At 36.4% G+C, this 25,056-nt stretch overlaps 1 protein-coding gene across 6 annotated transcripts in view; it reads right to left on the minus strand.

The window, feature by feature from the left end:
- The window catches only part of THSD7B (thrombospondin type 1 domain containing 7B), a 1,079,084-nt gene that overhangs the window by 387,136 nt on the left and 666,892 nt on the right, over positions 1-25,056 (minus strand). For all 6 annotated transcript variants that reach the window (XM_036237409.1, XM_016145417.2, XM_016145415.2 and 3 more), the window contains 2 exons: positions 23,841-23,996; positions 13,837-14,034 (listed from right to left, as the gene is read on the minus strand). In XM_036237409.1, coding sequence (XP_036093302.1) covers positions 13,837-14,034; positions 23,841-23,996 — 354 coding nt within the window. The remainder of the gene's footprint in view (positions 1-13,836; positions 14,035-23,840; positions 23,997-25,056) is intronic.

Here is a 25,056-nt window from a genome sequence, read left to right on the forward strand (position 1 = left end):
TCCTCTAATGTCATCTACCAGTGAAAGAATCAGAAGATAACACAGGGAAGCAGAGCCTATACTCTCATTTCTCTATCTCTAAAGCCACCTGACTTTTCGAAAGTTTTTAAAAGGCACCTGGGCTAAACTTTTGCAGCCAGCCCTGTGGCTAGAATATCCCCCACAGACTTTCTTTTTTAAAAAGATTTTTTTGGTATATTTATTTTATTATGGGGAGATTTTTTTTTTCTGGATAGATGTTTGCCATTTCTGGGGCTCCTTTTTGGTGACACCCAAACGTTTGATCGAATATCATTTCTGCTCTCCATACTATAACTCTAAATTATTTATTGTAATGCATGAGTCAATGAGATGACAAAATAAAACAAAACAAAAAGCTAATAGTTGTTCATCTGTGACTATAAATAAGTATATATAATTAAAAGAGAGTAAAGAACTCTTCCCAATAATTTTATTGTGGGTGAGTGAAACAAAGCCTCATATCCCCAAATGCCTATCAGCACTTCCAAACATAGTTCAAATTTGTTTTAGCCCATCTATGCCTTATGAATACATTCCTAGCACAATGGGAATCCTATTTTTCTGCCTTACCTCTGGCTCCCTGACTCCCTTTCCTCCTCTTCCCCAAGATATTGGTCTAGGGAATTGAAGTTTTAGATGTAGCTGGAGATATGTATAGATAAATAGACATAAACATACATGATACAGACACAGATGGACGTGTATGCATGTGTGTGTGTGTGTGTGTGTGTGTGTGTAGTTTTAAAAAATTTCCCTATATTAAATAAGGGATAGATATATTAGTCAATTTCTCAGATGTATATGTGCATTTGTATATATATACATATGTGTGTGTGTGTGTGTATTTTTTTTTATTACTTAATAATAGCTATCTCAATTCTGTGTTTCTATGTAGAATCGGTAGCTAAGACTTTGGAAATACACTGGTTTGGGAGTAAGAAGACAACATAAGTGTTTGCCTTGTGACCTCAGGCAAGCCACATAACCTCTCATCTTTAATGTCCTCTACTGTAAAATGAGAATAAGCTACTAATTCCTTACCACCATGCAGGGCTGTTGTAAGCAGTAAAATGAAATTATGTAAGTAAAAGTTAAGTGTTTTGAAAAGTGTAAAGTAGTACATAAATGGAAGGTGCCATTATCTTTAATCAAAACCACCAGAGAACACATGCATTTTTCATCCTTATTGCACACCATAAACAAATTTGAACTCCGAAAATGAAATCGGCCGAAAGTAAAATGTTAGGAATGACAATGAGTCATTTCCTCAACAGAGAAATTGATTTTCCATTGATGTTCTTTCCTGTTGCATGTAAAGACCTTTATCTATCAATGCCTAGATCCCTCGTTTTGACATTGGGTATAATTATGGCTGATCACATAGTCACTTGGCTCACGTTACTATCAGAGCCTGAGGCTGGCTGCTAGGGATATGCCAGGATTTATAGTAAATTGTGTTGAACCGAGGCATTTTCTTTAATTAATTAAACAAATAAAAGTGATTCTTTTCAAGAACATGATCTAAGCCTAAAGCTTCAGGTATGCCTGCAACTTCTAGTTCAAAGGTTCTAAATTTTTTATGATCACCATTTTTAAGCAATGATTTCAAACATCTAGACTGAACATTACCAGACACTCTACTTCTGCAGACAAGATCAACTTCTAGAATAATCAAAATTGCTGCCTGATCCTCCATTAAGCCTTTATATTATCTCTTATTAGCACTCAAAACTAGCTATATTGTTAATTTTCAGTTCTTGATAATTGAACTATGATTATGTGAGATGTTAACAATGAGGAAAGTGGGTGAAGGACATGAGAGAACTCTTTGTACTATTTTTACAACTCTTCAATTTTTCTGTGGGTCTACAATTAGTTCAAAATAAAAAGTAAAAATTAATATAAAATGTTACAAAATAGCATCCTATTCCCATGAGTCTGGATACGAGGCCTCTGAGATTCTAATCATTCACCTAAAGTCAATTATCATTTTTATTAATTTATAGCACCAATTTATTCTAAAGTATTTATGGCAGCTCATTTATGCAAAATAAAAGATAATCATTATAATAAAAAAAAACTTAACATTTTTACAGTAGTAACCACATGCCAGGAACTGTCTTAAGAACTTGACATAAACTCTATGATGTATGTACTATTCTAATTTCCATTTCACATGAGAAAACTGAGATGCCAAGGAGATTGGTGACTTGCTCAAAGTCACGTGTCTAGCAAGTAGGGAAATGAGAATGATACTCAGTATACAAGATGGCTTTAAAATGGCAAGGTAGAAAAAGGCAGAATCTAAGAAGGGGAACATGAAGTGAATGCAGAGGGAAGGCAAATATGGGTGTTTGACCAAAAATACAATTTTCCAAGTGCATTCAACTAAAGTCAACCATATGATCAGGACATGGGTATGCATGCTTGATCTAGGACTGGCCAGCATTTCTCCTAAGGGCCCTCAAACAGGGTGCTACTATATGCAATTTAAAGGACATTACTCTAACACTTTTTGAAGAAATCACAATGTTTTATGAGAAGAGTCTTATAACTTGACACACTATCGACAGCAATGGCTCAGCAATAAATGACTCTGTAAAAACAGTTCCATAGGTTGTCATTATTATGTGTTTCAGGAACACAGCTCTCTTCTTCTTTAACCCAATTCAGGGAAAGATTTCAGAATATATGGATTAATATTGTTTCTCTCAACTGCACTGTGATAAAAATTGGATGAAAATGATTTAGAGATTGTGCTTCTGCCAAGTTCCTAAAGGACAGGGTTCTCCTCATTTCAGTAAACACACTCACACATGCCTTTCTATTCCTCTAAAGGGGAAGTCACGCTTCTCTCACCTTATTCTCTCACACCACCAGAGCACCTTATAAAGTGAGAAACTTGATCAACCAGGGAACTAACTGGACCTTCGGGACAAGTGTATTTTCTATATAACTGAAATCTAACATTTTAACTTATTTTAGCAGTTTGATTTTTAATTGCAATGCATTCAAAATACACTGCAAATATTTTGGTTTTGATTGACTAATTATTTAAAATAATCAATTAATTAAAATTAATTATTGTTGTAAACATAAGCTTTTATAGACAACTTTGAAAGGACTGTGGGCATCTCCTTGCCTGTGGCTTTTCATGAGGAAAAATTCAACCTGTGGTTTTCTATCAGGAGAAACCCTCCTGGTAGTGATTGAAAATATGTGGGGCACTTGGGGCCAACACAATGATCAGAGCACATAACTGGCATTTTAAGAAGAGATCCAGAGATGCTAAATACCCTCTAGTGCAGGAAAATCAAAAACGATACAGAATTGTTCTGTCCAAAATGTCAACAGAGGATCCATAGAGTTACCGTCACATGCAGAATAGTGTGGCTTTTCCCACTGCAGTAACTCTCAGAGGGGGTCTCCGGCCTCTGGGCAAATGCCTCAGTGACAATGAGATCATCATTTTAATCGCCATTGGTAGACAGCTAAAATAGAACGTGTATTCGCAAGCTAAGCCAAAACTTGCCATCTTTTAATTTCTACCTGTTTGCCTTCTGGAATGATGCATCACAGGGAAATTACATACTCTTTACAAAGAATCAGTAAGTGTATTTTAATAAACTCTGACATTAATATGAAAGACCACTTTTGTGTATAGAATTTTCTTACTTTTTACCAAACTCCCTCAACCTTCATATGATGTTATTAGCAGCTCTGTCACTGCCTCCCTGTAGAAATATCTTTACTATGAGGGAATAAAAAGCTGCTTGTCCCTAAATAGCTGTCTCCCACCTTCTCCTTTGTGGTTTTCCATACCTCCTTTTTCAGAAAATCTGCTTCTCTCTACTCCCAATTGAGTCTGATGAATAAATTCTATGCTGCTTAGCTGTCTGAATACGATAAAGATTAGAACTAAAGTTGCTAGGGAAAACCAGGTAACTTAGTACAATATATCTAACCCAGAAGGAAACATGTGTGGGGTTAATGTTTTTATTGTACCCGGTGATCTCTCTCTTGCTGTCAGCTCACGCCAAGGAAAACAGAGGTAAAATTCTTTGTGCAGTTAAAAATGGGTTTCATTTTTTGGACCTACACCAGTGAGCTGGCCGTGGTTGCATTTAGTGCTGCATTGAGAGTGAATCTCAGGCCAAGTCTCACTTAAGAAAAAAAAAAATCTTAACTAATGAATGTTACTGCCTGGGTCTGAGGCATGTTGTTGTTAGTACATATGATGTGTGTTTGCTGACATTCATAAAGTGAACAGCACTTATTTGGAGTTCAAAATTCTGTTGTTAGAACTCACTAGTTGAGTGACTTTAGGCTGTCAGCATCTCTGGCCTATGATGTCCCCATCAATAAACTCAGAATAATAATAATAATAATAATAATAATAATAATAATAATAATAATAATTCCTAACTGGACTGCTTGGGAAATCAATTGAAATAACTCTTTTAAGTTTCATAAATATTTAATGTGTACCTCCTAATATAACAGATATGCTGGCATTGTGCCAAGAATAAAACAAATGATCCAAGGTCTCTGCCCTTGAGAGGCTAAGAGTCAAATGGAAAAAAACAGAAAACTGAGTAGATACTTTCAATATATTGTGGTAAAGACATTGATAACAGAATCAGAAAATGTTATGGGACTCTATTAGAATGATTTCTGCGGCCGCTGATATAAACTCTGAGAGAAACTGGCTTTGACAATAAGAAAATCTATTGTCTTAAATAACAACCACTGCTTGGACTATTAATTCAGGGGCTCAACAATGTCTTCCGGGACCAGGCATCTTTACATCTCTGCCCTCCTGTGCATAGCAGTGCCTGCATCCCAAAGCCACATAACCTGAAGATCACACAAGGGATCCTGGCAGCAACCAAAACAAAACCCTTCCTTGTTCACATACCTCTTCCTATATCTCATTGGCCCCAGTAGATTGAAGCTGAGATATTTCTGAACCAATAGTCTATAAAGGAAATTGAATTAGCATAATTAACTGTTATGAATAATGTGAAGTGGGTAATAATAATAATATTCACTTGAGATTCTAAACCAGCCTAAAAGAGGTGTCCTGGGAGTGGAGGGATAATTTCCTGAAGGACATTGATCCAAGTTTTTAAAGGATGAGTATGAATTAGCCAAAGGAAAAAGAGGAGGATGAACATCTCAGACAGGAACAACATGATCACCATTGTAGAGACAGATCACTACAGGGGCAACCAGTAGAGGTAGCACTTACTATAGCTATGGATTTCCTTGATGCTTGTTGATTGAAATCTATCTATGAAATAAAGAACTGTCATGGTCTTAAGATATTGTTAAATTAATTTCAACACATTTTTCCCCTTAGTTCATGTTTCTTTGAAATAAAATGTATAATTTCTCTAAAAAGTTTTTATTTCTACTTCTTAGATATCATAGCTATGAAAAATTGTGTAATTCTTTGTGCATATTAGACATTGAACTCAATACATATGAAATGAACTACATAGAATATCTACATAGACAGACATGGGATGTCTATACAGAGGGAAAAGTGGGGATATGTTATTCCAAAGGCCATATGAAGCAGCCAAATACAGCTTTAAAATGCATTTCAGAATGAAGAACAAAATTACGTCCCTGTTACTAATGCTATAACTAATTCTTCTTAGCAATATTAATGGAATAGATAACAGAATAGGGAAACTCAGAGCATGTCCAGGGGAGAGTTGAAAGTAAATGGCAAGGGTGACAATGTCACATTAACTCCCACTGAAAGTTTGGATTGATCATTTAATCATATAAACTACATTTTGCAGTATGGGCACAATCTATGATTCATTTTGCTTTTTGAATCATATGGAATGGGAACAGAAAGCAAACAACTCAGTGAAAATTTTCTAAGAGATAGAAAAAGGAGACAGCCTTTCTAGGAGAGACATAGGCATACTCAGGAAGCAATTTCCTCTAAGCAATTTCTAAATATTAAAATCTGAAAAAATCAGGATATATTTAGCCTGTGAAATACTGTTGTGGTATGATGTGAATATAGCCATTTCTTTAGGATCCATGGTAAAAGAGAAAAAAGAAAATAGCTATGTTATGATGTCTAGGTATGTAACAGAGTGGAAAGAGAAAGTAATTCAAAATACAATACCTCTTTGTTGACAGACAACATACAGTAAATATATTTAAAAATGCATTGCAGTTCCTCTCTCTTTAGCATTTAAATTGATTCACCAGTTTACATTTACTCCCTACCTTCCCATCAAACATAGATAGGAAATTCTGATTAGAATAAGTCTCTATTTTTCTCTTTTGGATTCCCTCATTGCCAAACATTATTAAAGTTTCACCTTTAATTTCACTGCAAGACGTCTAAATAAAAAGGAATGAGGAACTTGGCTATAGAAACTCTCAAATTTAATCTCCTTTGCAGTCTGAATTCTGTAGTGTGAAAAGCAGCCTGATCTTATTGGCACTTTCAACTGCAATGTCAGGTTCATTTCAAAACTTAAGACAATGTATGTGTCATCACCACACTTCTTTCGGTAAGAACACTGACACCAAACTGCTACCAGCTGGTGTTCTGAAAAAGAGAGCTTGCTGGAAATGAAAATTCTCTCCTCTAAACCTAAATAACTCATCTCACATATTATGTGTCTTCTGTTTCTGCAAGAGTGCACTATTGCTTTCCACTATTTGATCTTTTAGTAATCCATCTAGGTACCAATAAAGGAATAAAAGAATATTTACTCACTGCTTGCTTCTGGAAAGACAGTGATATATTCATGGATTTCAAGAATAAGTTCCCCAGCAGGAAACTAAAAACAACAGATTAGAATCGATATTACTGCTGATTCTGACTAAGAGTAAGACATGCTTTTCACTGTTCTAGTCTACTTCTGTTTTACACTCACATTATGAGTCTGTTTTTTCCTAGAACACAGGCTCGCTTCTTCCTCGAACAGTGTTTCTCAATGTCTGGTCCCTGGTCGGAGCAGCATCATGAGCATCATCTGGGAACTTGTTAGAAATACAAATTCTGGAGCCCTACTTTGTCCTATAGAAACTGGAGTGGGAGCCAGAAATGCGTGTTTCTATAATCCCTTCAGGTGATGCTGATACACATTATAGTATAGGACACTTATCTAGAACAAAGGAGTCAGAGCAACATGTTCCCCAAATGCTTCAGATACAATTTTCCCAAACAAATCATTCCCTTAACATCCAAAAGAAGTCCGTTCCTCTTGTTCTTATTCAGAAACATCTAATACACTCTGGAATCCACTATAAAATGAAAATATGAATAACCTAGTTCTCCCCTGAGAATCGTAAAATGTTGACCCAATTATTGGAAAACAAGACTCAGGAGGATGGCATAAATTACTGGTATTGCCTAACTGGGAAAGAAATGGGATTCAATACTTTTTTTTTTTTTTTTTTTTTTTTTTTTAATGTTTTGAAAGGGAAGACAGAAGAAGTATATTGAAGAAGCCCTTCGGATATTACCAAATAATTCATAAATAGTGACAGCTGTTCAAAATATTGAATGAACTCTCGGGAGACACTCTATCAATTCTTCCTTGGAAGAAGATTCTTTAGATATTATTTATCAATATGGTGTAATTGAATTGGATCCTGTATCTCCTATAAGAGTGGACCTGCTAAATACTTTCCAAGCATCCCTGTCTTAATCTCAAGGATCCCTGAGGTGTACTATAACCAACTCTGTGACAAAGATTCCTGGGCAAGTATTTACTGGGGAGAAATGCAAGGGAACCGCTGCAAGGGTCAGAGAGAGAGACAGAAAAGGGAAGGAGGCTGATAAGGGATGTGTGATTTAATAAGTCAGCACTATGAGTAAGTGAAGATTCATCTACAAGAAACAGTAGAACATAATCTCAAGGTTATTCCATCTCAGGAACAAGGGACCTGGATCTATACACCAACTCTCAATCACTGGTGGAAGGAAGGTGCTCCCTGGGATTGCTAATTCCCTGGTTCTTCTAACTGCATATGTGGGCACAAAAGGCCAGAGAAATTTCTTAGGCATGATGATGCATATGGTATCAGTTGGAATTTCAGACCGACATGCACAGAAATGTTAAATATTAATGGCCAGGGGATCAGGGCAGGAAAAGACAGTTCATGCTAAATCTGATTATTCCAGAAAAGTATATATCCAAATTTGCATTGCAAATATAAAGGGCATGTCCATGTTTGTTCTCCTGTCTTTTGATCCCTCTAAACATTTGGTGACATAGTTCTAAGATTCCCAAACTTTATGCAAAGGAAAATGTGGGAGGTTTTCTACTAGAAAAAGAAACAAAAAATAATAATAGTAAAGTAGAAAATGATACTTTCTTTACAAAAAAAAACATATTCTAATTACTATCCCTTCCAAAATGCACATCTTAATTAACTGCATACTTTTTAAACCAAGATGCCACTACTTAAAACTTTTAGAACATTTGTATTTGAAATTTATTTTTGAGGATCTTTGTTCTATGTGGTGACTCTTTAATAGGTTGATTCACTGCAAGAATACTTGTGTGGCAAAGAATACTTGATGAATAATATATTCCTCATTCTTCTTAAAATAAAATAAATATTGTGCTGAAATAGCAGAGGCTCTTATAAGAAAAAGAAAAATATACAGAGAAGTAAAGCAGTACTCCTTGACCAAGATGAGACACAGCATGATCAAAGAGTTTAGAAAATAATGACCTGAAAACAAAAAAGATGTTCTATTTAAAATTCTTACAAATCACAAAATATTCCAATAAATAACTTATTTTAAAGGAGTTTGACCTTATTCTCATAAGTGAGCCAAAGAACAATTCTTGAGACTTAAAGATAAAAAAACAAATAAGCCAAACAAAACTTCTGACTTTAATCATAGATTTATTTATGATAATCAAAAATTTAATCCACTCAAGTAAATAATTATTTTTAAATGCCATTCACCAATTAAAGTCATCCTTAAAAAGGTACTTATGGTGTTAGAGGATACAAGCACATGCCATTTTAGTCAAGATTAAAGGTCACATTTTGGGATTGTTCAAGGTTAATGATGCAAGACAAGAACTCATAGAAAAATGCTTCTGAAATGAAAAGCAAAGTCACCTTAATGATGAGAAATCATTTTTAATGCTTTCTGTGCAAACAGGAAAATGTTTGCATGGAGACGTTCCAGCACAACTATGAGAAATAAGAAACTGTATGCAAGAGGGTGTTGCAGCAACACAGAACTCCTAACTCCATGTACCTGTCAACATATAAACTTTGTTCTTCCTGATATACCCTACTCTTCGCTAGTGTGGTATTCGCTTCCTGAAAGTGTAGAATGTATACTGGATTATCCCTAAATAAAGGTGTTTAATAAAATATACTTTTTTTTTTTCAAGACAGTCTATTTAGAAAATTATGGAGCAAAACATGTAGTGACTGCTCCAGCAGGCAGGGTGGTGTTTACCCAATGACCCTGTGGTGTTACCCACTTTGCATTATGGAGACATCAAATATGATAAATAGTGGTCACTTGCCAGCTGCTGGGAATGCCCTGGCATGGGGATTTTCCCAACATGCTCTGGGAAGATGTCACATAGTGGTAAACATTCATCAATTACCAGTGAAACCTAGAAACAGTGAACCAGTTACCTGTTGGAAAAATGAAGTTTAAAACACAATGAGTTAACCTGATAATCTAGGGGGAAAATATGTTGGGCTTGAGTTTTCAGCACACTCTATTTACTTTCAAATGCCCCCTTTGAAATACAGGAAACATACCTGTCAATGAGACAAGAAAAACCTATGTATGCTCCATATTCAGTAAACTTCTATTCATCCATACTAATGATAAGATGTTGTGCAGAGAAGAGAAATCAAAGCAGATCCACTGACCAAAGCATTGGAAATCATATTCTAAGTCAGAATATTCATTCATGTAATCTATTATATAATTTTCTTCCTGAAAATAAATATTACCAAGAAATTGTTTGCCATAAACACAGGCCGAATGAGAAATAAGGAACTTCAGTGAGATTGATCGGACAGTGTCACTAATAAATCAGAGTAGAGAATGGGTCAAAGTACATCATAGAGATAGCTGCAGAAATTCATAGATGATCACTTGGATCTTAAGTAGTCCAAAATACATCATATTCTTAAACTAACCCACGAGTTTTAGAAACATCAAATTGCTATTTGCAGTTACTTCCTGGCTTCAATGTAACGTAGATCATGTATATCTGAAGTTTCCAAGCTTATAGTATGAAAGACCTTCTGGGAAGAGAAATATATCTTCTTAGTGGCACAAGAAATGCCCAACAAGACACCATCCAGAGTCCAACAGAGTCTTGATTATATATGTAGGAATCCTTTGGCTCAAAATCTGAATGAGATGTAAATATTTGCAAGGATATTGAATGTTCCTTTGCTATACATGATACCTAAAGTGAATTAATATAGGCAAGTCTAAAAATAGGGGACAAAGCAAATTACAGCAAGCCTCAAGTCTGATTAAATCTAAGATGAGGGTTTTTTTGTTTGTTTAATCAAAAGAACACATATCTTTTGGTCTTATTCATTCAGCTCTGAATAATTATGAAATAAAAAAGTTCATGAAACAATTAACAAACTCAGAGTGATGAAAAGTAAACTACCAAAAGCTACAAGAAAAAAAAAATCACCAGAGACAGACACTCTTTTTTTCTCTTCAAACATTTAAAAGAGTGTCAACAATTCTGTCAAGTCCTATAGTTATGGAAAGACTATAATATGTGGAAAGTCAAACAGAAATATTTTTCTGCAAAACTTACATCATCAATCATCCAAAATCTCAAAGAAGCTGAACTGTGAAAAGTGCAGCCAGACCACATTTTCAGTTTCTCACTGGACCAAAGAACTGCTTCAGCTACCAGGAGGCCAGCATGTTCTCAAGACCATGACCATAGCTGTTGTCCCACAAATGGTGATGGAGTCATCCAGATATTTAAAAACCATAAAGACTGTAGAACTGATATGAACCAACAGTAATTCCTACTTATCCCCATAGAAATTGGGAGTGCAGATCAATGCTGACAATTAGTTATTTCATAGGAGAAAAAAAAAATAAAACTCTATAACCACTGTAAAATGGCAAAGTCAATACCTCCATAAAAACAGTTCTGCACCCAAATTCAATGTGAGGGTGTGTAAGTGTGCAGTTTTCCTAATAACATACCAAGCAATTCACCAGCACCAGCTCAGTGGCCTACCATTCAGTTCAATTCTGACATTGTCTACACAGAGATAGCATCAGATTTCAGAGATAAAGGGCTCAATCCCATAAGACCACCCTCTACCTCAGACAGCAGTCACAAACACAGGTTGTTTCCTGTGCTTTCAACCAATTGGCTATAAATCAGAAGGTGCCAAGACCCCTCCTTGGGCTCCATTAATTTACCAGAGCAGCTCACAGAACTTGAGAAACCTATTTTCACTTACTAGGTGCTAGTTTATTAGTTTATTATAAAAGGATGTAACTCAGAAGCATGGAAGAGATGCATAAGGCAAGATATAGAGAGAAGGCATCGAGTTTCCATGTGCCATTCTCCCCAAATTTCCACATGTCACCAATTGGGAAGCTCTCTGGACACCATCTTTTGGGTTTTCATGCAAGCTTCATTATAGAAATATCATTAATTAAATCATTGGCCATTGGTGACTGATTCAACCTCCAGCCCCTTTTCCGCTAGTAAAAATCAGGGGGTGGGACTGAAAGTTCCAACCTAATCTTTCTGGTTGCCTCCTCTGGCAACTGGCCCCCTCCCTTAGGTGTTTTCCAAAAGTCACCTTATTAACATAAACCCAGTTGTGGTAGAAAGTGGCTTGTTATAAATATAAGACACTTATTTCACCTTTATGAAAGTGATTTCAGGAACTAAGGACAGGAGAGCAAACATTATAACAACAGATATCCCCATTGCACTTATTGCTTAGAAAATTCCAAAAATTTTAGAAGTTCTGTGACAGAAACAAGATGAAGACCAAATATACATCTCTCATTATAAATCTGAATATCGCAATCTGCAAATCTGTAAGATGCACAACACAAATTATAAAAGAAGTCCCTAAACCTATGGACATTTTATGCCACGACAAATCTCCAATACCTGCTATGAGATGACAGTTATTTGTTATTGTGTCTCAACCAAACAAATGATCTTGTTTCCACAACTGGAGGTTGAAAGGAAGAAGAGTATGGTTATTCTAACCCTCATTATTATTTTCATTTATAAAAGAATGATTTTTGTACCATTCCCCCAGGACAGAGCACAGTAATAAATATGCATTACAAGTAAAATAAGCTTACGGCTTATTTTGAATGATTATGTGCCAGGCACTTTACTAGTTACTCTTATTTAACTAATTTAACTTTCACGCTCTGAATGTGAGAGGTAGCTTTTGTTATCCTGACTTTTCAGCTAAAGAAAAGAATGCTTCCATAGTTAAAACTTTTCCTGAGATCATATAGCAGATGAGTAGCAGACTTGAAATTCTAATCTGTCTGATGCAAAAACCCAGGTTTTAAACCTTTATACTACTCTTCATGAATTCAAAGGAAAGCAATACAAAAGCAATTTTATTTGCCTCTGTTCATAAACTGCATATGTTACCACAATTCAAAAATCATTCGGTAAAATTATTTTAACTACTTGATCAAAAAGAGCTGTAGCTAATACAATCTGTTCCTGCTCTCTGTTTAATTAAACCACCACCTGGTTTCATGAGGTTACCAGTTATATCACTTGACAAAATGTCTATTTGTAGTGGTAAAGTAGTGATAAATAAAAGAAGGAAGGACTAAGGGAGAGAAGGAGGAAGAAAAGAGTGAAGGAAGAAAGGAAAGGGAGGGAAGGAGGAAGACAGAGGAGGAAGAAAGGAAGAGAGAGAGGGAAGGGAGGAGAGAGAGAGAGAGAAAGAAGAAAGGAAACAAGGATATGTATTGCTGAATATCAATGCTGTGTGGATGTTAATATCCATTCTGTATCCACTTTGTAATTTCCTTCTGCTCTATGACTTCCTTCATTCCATAAGTCAAAACATTTCACTCCATACGCCAAGAGCATTATAAATGGTACTTCTTATGACAGAGTTGATTAATAGACATATTCGCTATTCTTCCAAGAGACTGAATTTTTAACTGTAGGATAAAGGTTTTAAATGTCACTTTTCTCATTTCCATGTGACTTACATATTTCATAAATCACACTTCATTTTGAATAACCATTGTACTAGAAACTTGATGATGAAGGAAAGACACCATTGTTAATAGTTTTGTAAATCTTTACAACTTATATTTAGAAATGGTTCTCTAGAAATGTTGGTATGTCTAGAACTGATTCCCATTTAATGTTATATAAATAAAAAGATATAGCTTAGTATTTTTTTTAATTTTTAATTTGGAGGCATCTGCAGCCCAGAAATCTTTACAAAGTAGTATTTGCTAATAATATATAAAACCACATTACATATCAACCTCAAAAAAGGAAAATAAAACTTTTTTTTGTATTAAACTGAGACTATCCAGGCAATTTCTGTATTCTATGTGTTTCCAGGTTCGCTGTAATGCATTTAGGCAGAATCAAATAGTGCTCTTTTGTCATGAAGTATGTGGCCCCATATTAAGTCAAGGCAGCTTACTCTGCAGCAGCATGTCACTTGAATTAAATATAAATATTTAAGGTTTGGAAAGTGTTTCTTTCCCTCCTTCAGGAAAATCATGTCATTTGGCAGATATCACTTTAAAAATACTCATGTTCCTTTACATCATACCTCGGTCATTCTGGCAGACAGCCTTCAGGATGCGATGTCCCGGGCCACATTTTCCATGGTCAGCGATACAGATCCCTTCAGATGCCAGCCATCGATAACACATTGGATCCTCACAGGGAACAGATTCCACCAAATGAGGGCAATACCCCGCAGGCCCTGTGGACTCCATGAGGACATGGCGCCATCTCATTCTAAATCCTTAAAAGAGAAAGAACAAATTTCACAGGATTCCATCCTCATCTGGCAAAGGAAAAGCAGCTCTGAGGAAAGAGATGAAATTTTCATGAGAAAAACTATAGCTCTAAAGCATGCATTATTCTTATGTATTTTATTTCATGGAAAATGGAGAGAGATGAAAAGGAAAGAAAAAAGTGGGAAAGGACTAGAGCAGGAAGTCTGTTGTCCGAGAGTTTACGACCTAGGAATTGGAGAAGTCAGATGATCAAAAGAAATAACAAGTAGCACATATCCTATGTCATCAATAAGCAAGTAAAAATAAATGGAGACTCATACAAATAGCCCAAACATAGATAAATCCACATTTTCTTTTTTCTGTAGTTTTTGACATTCTTGTTACTCTGTATTAAGTCAAAATACATCTGCACTTTGGCATATCCCTGATACCTGAGCATTCACAGCTCTGTGTCCCAACATTTCCAGGTTAGCCTGCCTGTGAAGACAGTATCTATTTGGACCACAGTACCTACCCTGGCTAGACATGGGTCCTCGGTTATTATTCAGTTAAAAAAAAAAGTACTGGGAAACTAGGGCCCAAAATCCCACCATAATTAGGGTACAGATGGGCCTTAGATGCTATAAGCATGTAAGGATAAACTCAGTATCACAGGAATCAAGCAGGTATAAACTGATGAAAATGGATAAACCACAAGACTGTAGGGAGTGGTGGGATCTGTGATGAGTTGGAGAATGTGTGCCTGCTCTGAAATGGTAAGTTATTCTTCACTTTCCATTGACAGTTGCCATGAAAGAATGTGAACTCTCTTTTATCGAATCTTCTGGTTTGGCTAAGAAACCAGAAATCCAAATTATATTTTGTTTTCATATAAAATCTATTTTTAAATGTTGAAAAGTATTATTTTTTTTTTACCAGGAAAAAAAAAAAAAAGCTAAAACGATAAGTGACTGAGAACTAGATAAAACCCTTTAGCATGAGTTTTCAGTCTGTGGTCCTCATGATAGATCACTTCTAAAGGCTATGCCTAGTTTCCATGGATCTCATATTTTATATTCCATTCTTTAATACACCAAATTCAATCGATTCATTTCCTTTTCTTTAAAAATAAAACTAATCATATTGCATGGTAAAATTTTAAGAAATTGTTCATTTATTCCTTGGGGCAAGTAAAAAAGATAAGTCCTTGATAGAAAGATAGCATAAGGACATTAAATTCCCAGAATGTGAGTTAGATACCCCACAACCCTTCCAACAAGAGAAGGTGAAAAGAACAAATTAGGAAGCATGGGAGGTAACAATTCAGGTATATGTCTCCATAGTTTTTCCAGCTGTGTCTATTTTTCCACCAATAGTAATGAAATAAAAAGGTTACAAAGCTTAAGGTGTAGCTGGCAAAAGACTGGCTCCTCTTAAAATAGCACAGCCAAGAAGGCTAGAACAAATTGACACATGGTTTTAGACCACAAGAGGGAGCCAAGCTTCCTTAGAATACTGCAGGGCTGGGAAAGTATTTTATTTATTCTATATTATTTTTTAATTTTTCTATTATAGCTGACATTCAGTATTATTTTATATTAGTTTCGGGTGTAAACCATAGTGGTTACCCATTTGTATAATTTACAAAGTGCTCACCTCAGATTGGCCTAGTATACACCTGGCATCATATACAGTTGTTACAGTATTATTAAGTATATTCCTTATGCTGTACTTTACATACCTATGGCTATTTTGTAACTACCGCTTTGTACTTCTTAACCCCTTCACCTTTTTCACCCAGCCCCCTAAACCTTAAACAATCATAAGTTCTTTATTTAGGTTCTCTTGGTCTTGGGTTAACCTATAACCTCCCTTCACAAGAGACTCTCAGACTCTTACTTTAAAGATCGGCCACTAGTTGAAAGCCATTATTTGGCTAATCAGACACTACATTCTCATGGCATTAAAAATATTAAGATCACGGTGATTAAAATAATAGATGATTTCTGCCTGTTTCATACCTCTGAATATATGTATGTATGTATATATGTATGTATATTATTATTATTATTATTATTACTTGGGCCACCTTGAGTAAAGACACCGGAAACATGCAGGGCTCTAAACTATACTCAAACATCAAACTGTAATGACCAACGAGCTCTCACTGCCACACACTCTGGATGACCTCTATTCTTATATGTAGTGCCCATATGCTGCTTATTTACTGTCTTATGTTTGTGCTTGTTTAGTTTATAGCTTTGAGCAGGAGGTGCCATGGGTCTTCATGATTTATGTTGTTTGACCATCAGCTCAGAACCTTAGCAGTCTTTAACTGAGGGACTCTGAGTGTCATATACCTACAGCTTAATGCCACAGAGGGGCATGTGTACTTTTCCTCTATAAATTAAGTTGCATCCATCTCCCCATAAATCTATAGATTACATCTCCTCAGTCAATAAATTCTTCAGTCTTTTATTTGTGCTGCCCTTGTCCTGACTCTAACTAGGATCAAATCAAAGCACAAGCTCAGCATAAAACAAAAACCTTGGATTCTCCTGTTAACACTTAACTTTAATCACACATCAGTGTTCATGGCTGCAATAGATATCAGGCTTCCCCTGGGTGCTTCTGTTTTGAAAGATACACACTGCGAAGTCCACAATGTCTGGGACCAGCCAACCACTTACCTTCATTTACTCAATTACATATTAATCAAATATCGTCATTCCATAAACATTAACTGCCATATGTAGATCACTATAATGTACTATAGGAAGCCACAGGAGAAAGACGAAACATAAATCGAATCTTCACAGAAAATGTAGTCTAACCAGGGAAAAGGCACGTGCATTAATTAAGCACTACTGTATACCAAGAATGTGACAACCACTTTACTTATATTACCCAAAATTAATAAATCCTTAAAACTATTTCATCAGTTACTATTCTCATTTTACATATGTGAAAACTAAGGCTAAAAGATATTTTATCGTTTCTCCAAAAGCACGTTACTGATGAAATGAATGTGCATGAAATTTAGCTGCAGTCTTTCTAAGTTGTTACCCACTCACCAGAAAGTATTCAAGGCAGTTCTTGGGTACAATGTGCTCTAGCCCCACTTCATACAGTGGATCTGACAGGTACCATGTTTCGTCTCCCTAACCTAAAAACGTACAGATTAGAGTGGCATTTCAGCCAATGGATAGCAGGAAAGAGTTATAATAATCACTTCCTGACCACAGATTTGGTGCATCTTTAGGAAAACTAATATTTGTAGGTTTTTATTTTTTCTATAAACCTAAGGATTTAGTATATAGTCTACCAGTTAAGTGTATATTATACTGAAGATAATTCCAAAAGAGCGAATCATGGGTTGAGGCAGAAAAAGAGACGAAACACAAACAGCAGAATGATCAATATCTTTTTAAGTAAAACCATGAAAAAATTAAAGGAGGTTCAGGAGGGTAAATCCAGGTCAGAGGATTGTATTTCTTTATGTGCTAGTGGCCCAAAAGTGTCTACCTAAGCTTCCACAGTGCTATCCATGGCCAACGCTGTCTCTATACTAACTCCACTGGGACAGACTTGAAGCAAGATCCAGCAGGCTGACCAAAGATGACAGGAGCTTATTCCCTCTTAAACATTCCACTTGTCTTTATTTCTGGCAGCCTGGATGCTGGGTAACAATGCTGAGTCAAAGAACTTGAGCAGACTAAATCTTTGATTCCAATGCTAGAGATCAACCACTATTCTTGCAGGGGTAGCATTTTATAGTGTCATTATTAGTTTTCACCCTGTTGTGAATACACAAAAGAAGAAGACTCATTGATAGGGTAACCATGAGCATGAGGACTCAATTCTTAGAATGAAAAGTCAGTACAGCGCCTCATCAGTCCCAAACACAAAGCTGTCTCTTAGTACACACATATTATCTGTGACAAAGCAAAATAATTTTATATACTTCTCATTAAAGGTGGATTTATCTAGCAGATGAGGATAGAAAGTGGAAATTTTCCCATTATTACATAAGATCAAAAATATGTCACTATCTCCCTACTTTAGTGTGTTATCTAAATTGATTTGTTTCCAAGTATAAAAGACTTTCTTTGTAAAGAGTGTCACAGCTTCTCAGTTTCAAAATGCCTTTTCCTATGGAGACTTTGGCACTTTAGGTGTTTTGATGAGGACTGTGCAGGGGAGGAATGGGATTCCCAACCTCCTACCACATAAGCAATTATCTACTGTGACACCATCCCGGGAGACTTCCGTCACTTCCTCTTCAGAGCAACTTCAATAGGCAAGGTTGCCTTTAGGAAATATGTCTAAAAGGGATGAGAATGTTGTATAAATACATGTCTATATATCAAAAATATTTTTAAAAAATGCATTGCACCTCTATGTAGAGTTCATTCATCAGCAATTTTTCAAGTTACTTCTCTTTCATCTACCTCTAATTATAAGTCTCTGGGAATGCATGAAAGATAATGCAATGAATGATAAAACCTGATCCAATTTAAATTCCTCTGAAAGGTGTTCTAGCTTCACTTGACAAGTACCAACCTGCCGAGCACTGTTCCCCTTGTCTGCCTGTCACAGACCTGATGAAAGGTGCGAAGGCTGTGGACAATGGCTGACTTCATAATGTACTCTGAATGGCTGACAGCCACCAACCTTATTCCTGATTGAATGGTGCATGCCTAAGAACAGCCATATAAGGATAATTTCTATAATAACTAATTACTTCTATTAGATAATAAAACATTTACTGCTTTTCCATCCTTTTCTACTTTTTTTTCTCTTAAACATGAACAAATGGAACACCATAACCACCAAAGCTATAATACAGTGACTAGGAAAAAGACTATTGAGGAGAAAAAGTAATTATGTTCTACTTTCTGCAGTTATTTTCTTGCTGCTGTTATCGGCTTGTTTTTCCCTTAAATCTTCCAATATATATCCCATATGACCATATACATATTTTATATATATAAAATATATATATTACATATCCAGGTTCATATATAAATAGATGATAGATAGATAGATAGATAGATAGATAGATAGATAGATAGATAGACAGACAGATAGATGGACAGACGGATAGATAGATAGATAGATAGATAGATAGATAGATAGATAGATAGATAGAATCTAAGAGATAACTATCCTAGATTTTTGCTAGTAAGTCTACTGTATTTTGTTAGAGCAGAGAACTCAAATGTGAAGCTAAACATTCAAGTTTACATTCACAGCTCTCCTATGTTTAATGCATTAGTCTATGCACTCCAGCCTTCATGGATTTCTAAACCACATTCGGTTTGTGCCAGTCAGTAACTCTGGAAGAACTCACGGTAGCACCATGAGACAGACCGAGACTGAGAGGCTCTCAGATCTCATGCTCACTATTTTGGTAGAAATAACAAGATTACTTACTGTCATCGTAATATGCTTGGACTTCTGGTAGGCACAGAATCATTTACCTAGAAGGAAACCCCATTCTTTATTCTTCCCAAGAGAGATTACAGGCAGGTGGTCCTGGCAGGTCTTAGTAAGACCTTAAAAATGGAAATTCTCTCTGCTCTAGGTGGAAGTATTTATAAAATCGCAAACTCTCAGACCTGAATAAAAATACTCTCTCCAGTCTGCGATTACTTAGTGCCTAAAGCAGGTATTTAGCCTCAGTGTGGGCCTTAAAAAACAGAGACTAATTCTTATCAATCCCAGCAGGCCCCTAAACTCTGCAAAAGTTCTACTATCTCCACCCTTTCCTGAAGCGCCAAAGGCTGAGGCACTCTGAAAAATTTGAGGGAAAAGCACACATCCCAGTTACTTGGTACTCTTAAGCTGATTTTGGTACACTCTCCCTTTATCACACACTGCAGTCTACTTTCCCTCTCACTTCAAAATCAAAGCACCAGTGTTAAGATACATCCCATACCACATCTCCTACATCAGCTCAAAGATTAGCTTCAAGACTAATGGTTCCCACTGGCCAATGTGGTACACGTGGCAGAGGACTTCTCTGCTAACCTCAGGGCTAAACTTGTGTCTTGATCCAAACTTTTAATGGAGGAATCACTAAGGAAGCCTAGCGTTTGAAAGAACACTGGACTGAGGAGACAGAAATCAAGGTTCTTAGTGCTGGCGCAGCCATTATTAAGTCACTGCAAGATTTAGGACAAATTGCTTTACTTCTCTACATTTTAGTTTGACATTTTACAAAGTGTTGTATCCTTGTTAAGCCTAATTACTGATGCAAATTTAGGCAATATATTGGTTTCCTAAATGCTAATGCAAGTTTAGCCAGTATATCGGTTTCCTAGGGCTGCCAAAACAAAGTCGCACAAACTGAGTGACGTAAAACAAACAAACAAACAAACAAACAAACAAACAAAGAAAACTCAAAATCGAGGTGTCAGTAGATTTTGTTTCCTCTGAATGCTTTAGGGAAAATTAGCTTCCGTGCCCCTCTCCTGGTTTCTACTGGTTGTTGACAATCCTTGGCAATCCTTCGCTTGTAGAGTTATCACTGCTATATCTACCTCTGTCTTCTCATGACCTACACCTTGTGTATACTGTGTCTCTGTATCATCATGTGCCACTCTGTGTGTTTCTCTGTGCTCAAATTTCCTCCTTTGGATAAGGACACAGTCTTTGGAATGGGGTCTACTCTAATCCTATGCGACCTCATCTTAACTTGATTTACAATAATCAATTTCCAAATAAGGTCGTATTCACACGTACCTGGAGCTAGCACTGAACAGATCTCTTTGGAAGACACAATTCATCCCACAAGGGCTGATGTCTAATAAATGCTAGGTATATTTTCAGGAGTTGACTTCTATAATAGGGGAACAGGAGCGAAAGAGGAAAAGGTTTGGCTTAAAAGCATCTTGAACAAACGGATAAACAGAGGGGTCAGAACGTTGTGAGTTTCCCAAATGAGTTCCATGGACGAGTTCTGAGTTATGTGGAAAAGGAAGACTTAAATGAAAGTTAAAAGAACAATTTTTCACAGAGTTTTACGAAAAGTTGAGCTCAAGTGACAAAAAGCACAACACAGAATTAGGAAAAAAACACTCTCTGAATTTCTGTAGAGATTCTATGGTCCAGAACAAAGGGAACAAAGCATTTAATAAACACCTATTAAGTCTGACCTCAGCATTGGTTTTCCCTTCTTGTAGTATCAGCACCTTATTTTTTTCTTGAAGGAGCCACCCGTCCTTCACTCTCACCCTGTGAGGCTTGGCAGAGCTATCCCTCCACTGGTGGTCACACGCCAAGGATCTGTCTGCTTCAGCCTCACATCCCCAAATCAGAGTGACTGGGTCAAGGAAAAGTACATGACACATATTAGCCAATGAGATTCAATTCCAGGAATCTTTCTGGAACTTTTAGGAAAGACATTTCTTTTTTACTTTATATACTATCTAAAAAGGAATTCATTTACTTACTTATTACTTATTGTGAGACTTTTAAAATCAACTCTCTTAACAACCTTCAAGTATATGATATTGTTAACTATAGTCACCAAGCTGTATATTAGATCCTCAGAATAAATTAATCTTATAACTGAAAGTTTATATCCTTTGACCAACATCTCCCCAATCTTCCAATCCCCTAACTACTGGTAGACACCATCCTGTTTCTATGAATTCGTTATACACACACCACACACACACACACACGCACACACATATATTCATTCCACATATAAGTGGATCTAAGAACGAAGAAAATAAAAGATCTTTACCATTATTCTCCAATTTGCAATTTGTAGGCCATGTCAATGTTATTTTACACCTGAAAGTTTAAATGAAACTGAGAGACTTTCACAGTTTGCCCTATTAAAATTATAAATGGAGTTTTATGTTACAGATTATTTGGATGAAATCATTGTGCCTAATTTTTTGTTTTGTTTTAAATCAAATGTCAATTGAATAAAATAATGTTTGAATGTTATGTTGCTTTAAAAAAAAAAAGAAACATTTATCACTGAAGTGATTTAGAACTTTTGCAACCAATTCTAAGAAATAGACATTTCAAATCAGTGTCTCAAATAGTTACAACAATTTGTTGTTGCCCTGTTATTTGTCAGATGAAAAATCACTAAAAAGTATATGTTAGCTAAACGTAAATCTACCAAAATGGAGGATACACGGTAAATTTAGCAGTAAAAAAAAATTAATGCTGATCTTTATCCCATAGAGAGGGCCTGTCTTATAATGAACAGAATTCAGAGAAAGGTATAACCAAGAGATGAAGTGATTAGAAGATGTTAAAGAGAAAAGGAATATAATATTGTAGAAACAAGATCATAAAGAGAAAGAAAAAGAATGAGAAAGACTAATAACTTGAAACCTCACTGATACTTTTGGATGCAGTCCTACTTTCCCTTCTATTTTGTAATCATATGTGCCAATAAATTCTCTTCTGAATTGTATTTCTGTCACCTGTAACCAAAAGTGTCCTAAATAATATAAGGCCCATTTGGCCTGGTGCAGGTTCTACAGTTTTGAAAACAAAGGAAATCGACATTCAATGGAGCAAAGTTGCACCAGCACAAACAGCCATGGCCTCAGTGGCTGGGATAGCAGCTTAAGTCCAACCAGCTTAAGTCATTTTCTAGACAGAGACCTTCGAACAGAGTGACACAGGTCGAACATAACAGGTCTGGTTCTAACAACATGTAAGTCACCTGGGAAGTCTCATATGCAATTACAAGAGACTTACGAGGTCCAATTATACACATGACCATGGATTGTTGTTATTACTACTAATGAGAAATTATTTGTGTCCATAGCCGAAAAGACACGAGCGATATTCTGGTTACATGTCCGATAAGGAAGTAACACTAGCCCTTTAGCCACCCCAGGTCCCATTGAGATCCAGGTTTCTATTGTTTGATAAAAGAATTAAAATTAGCCTCTTTCTGCCTTAGGCTCAACATACACCCTCCTCTTCTGCCTTAGAAGAGAGTCAGAATAAAGGGAAATGCCAGCGACAGGGTGTGTGAACCTGGGTATGCACATATGTGCATTTGTGCACTGCAGGAACTGCTGAAGTGTGGGTTTTCACATAGACCAGATATCGGCTGAGAGCACCAGTTTTGGAACATCGATTGCTTGCCCAGGTATCCTTTCTTTGCATGCGATAACTTGGATTAGTGCTTAGCAAACAACCTAACTTCGGTAATGTCCTTGGACCTCATTTCTCTTAGTAAAGGGGATATTTCTATTAAGTACTGCCATTTAACGGAACACCATTATCAGTACAAACTGAAGGGCCAATGAAAAAAAGTCAAGATGTCACCTGAGATGAACTCTTGCAGATGAAGATACATATTAGCAAATGAAAGAAAACAAGACTATAGAGGCCTACAAAATTAAACAAGTACATAAAGTTTGAGGGTTCCACCTTAAGCCTGATTACATCTGAAAGTAAACAACACACATAAATGCCCCTCATGAAAATATAAAGTATAACATCAAATTAAGCATGCAGAAATCTGAAAAGAAATAGGTATGCAAAAACAGTCGTTTCCTGATGTGATTACAGAAATATCTGTAAAACATTAAGTTAGATCATTTTTATAATAACAGTCACTTCGCCAGCTATCAGCCAGATCAGAAGGTCAATCAAGGTTAGAGTCGGTGTTCCACAGAAATGTCCCCAACAGCATCCCGAATAACTGAATGCTATCAGGCTTGAGCTGGTTTTCTAAATTTTACAAACAAATATTGTCTTAAGCAGGCTTAATCGGCTACTTAGATGCCAGCATAAATGTGTGTACACTGAAAGTAAATGGACACACACACCAGGCACTCACCTTTTCTTCCCTGCGGATCGCGGCAGTTTTCATGGACGCACAGGCCCCAGGATGACCAGGAAGATACTATGCAGTCTGTAGAGCAAGGAATATTGCAGAGCTGAGAGGCTGCAGGGGCAGGTCCCAAACATAATGCCTTTTCCACAGGTCTAGAGACTGAAGGACAGAAAAAGAAAAAAAAAAATGGGCCACGTCGCAGTCTCTGGACATTCTTAGAACTGCTCCTGCCCACCTCAGCGTTATGGTTAAAAAAAGAGTATATGCAGACAAAACACAAACATCTCTAATACTCATTACTTAGCTACACATTATGAGCATTTTGGGTGAGAAAAGGCAAAGAAAAAAAGGCAGCCAAAAAGGGAAAGGGCATGAACTTGAGTTCACATGCTTCACAGAGTATTCCCTGGGAATCCAAGAGGGGACTGGAAATCCAGACACACATTACCTAGAGTTATGATTTTAAAAAATGAAATGGCTTTGTGAAGTTTCAAGATGAGTCTATCTTGACTATATAAATGACTGGGTTGCTGTGAAAAAATCAAAATTGAACCCTTGAGGTGGGGTGTTTAGCATAACCAATCTATTGCTGTTACTCCCCTGAGGGGTGGAGTTCCCGGAGACACAGAAGAAAAATGGTTCTTAGAATAAGAATAATAATCAGAATTTGTGCTGCAGAATTAGCCCCTGGAAGTCAGTTCCATTAGTGAGAATACTGAAAGGCTCAAAGAGCGTGTAAGGAACCAAAAGGAATGCCAAAGTATGAGCCTCCCAGAATTTCCTGGTGTGTCTTGTACCCAGAACACACCCAGAACTGAGCTGCTGCAGGGTGCAGTAACCACCTGTGCATCAGTGGCATTCATCAAGTTCCCTCTCTGTGCAAACTCATTCTGGGCATCATGAAAATACACCATTGAAGGAGAAGATAAGATCCTCATCCTTGTGGAATGTAAAACATAATAAGAACTGAGATAGCAATATCAGAAAACGACACAATAAAAGAGCAGCCAAATGCATAACTACATTTACACAGAATGACCTCATGCTAAGAAGCTTTTGGAGCAATTCAGAGTTTGCGAGCAAATGATTTAAATTCAGATGGTTTTATCTTATTGACTGGCTTGTACTATTGTCTAAATACTTCCTATCTGTCCTTTCCATCTAGTTAAGCAGATCAGAAATGCTTCAAAGGTAGAGAGGATTGGGTAGTGAATCACAC

Source organism: Rousettus aegyptiacus, unplaced genomic scaffold (assembly GCF_014176215.1).
Source record: "Rousettus aegyptiacus isolate mRouAeg1 unplaced genomic scaffold, mRouAeg1.p scaffold_m13_p_2, whole genome shotgun sequence".
NCBI classification, from domain to species: domain Eukaryota; kingdom Metazoa; phylum Chordata; class Mammalia; order Chiroptera; family Pteropodidae; genus Rousettus; species Rousettus aegyptiacus.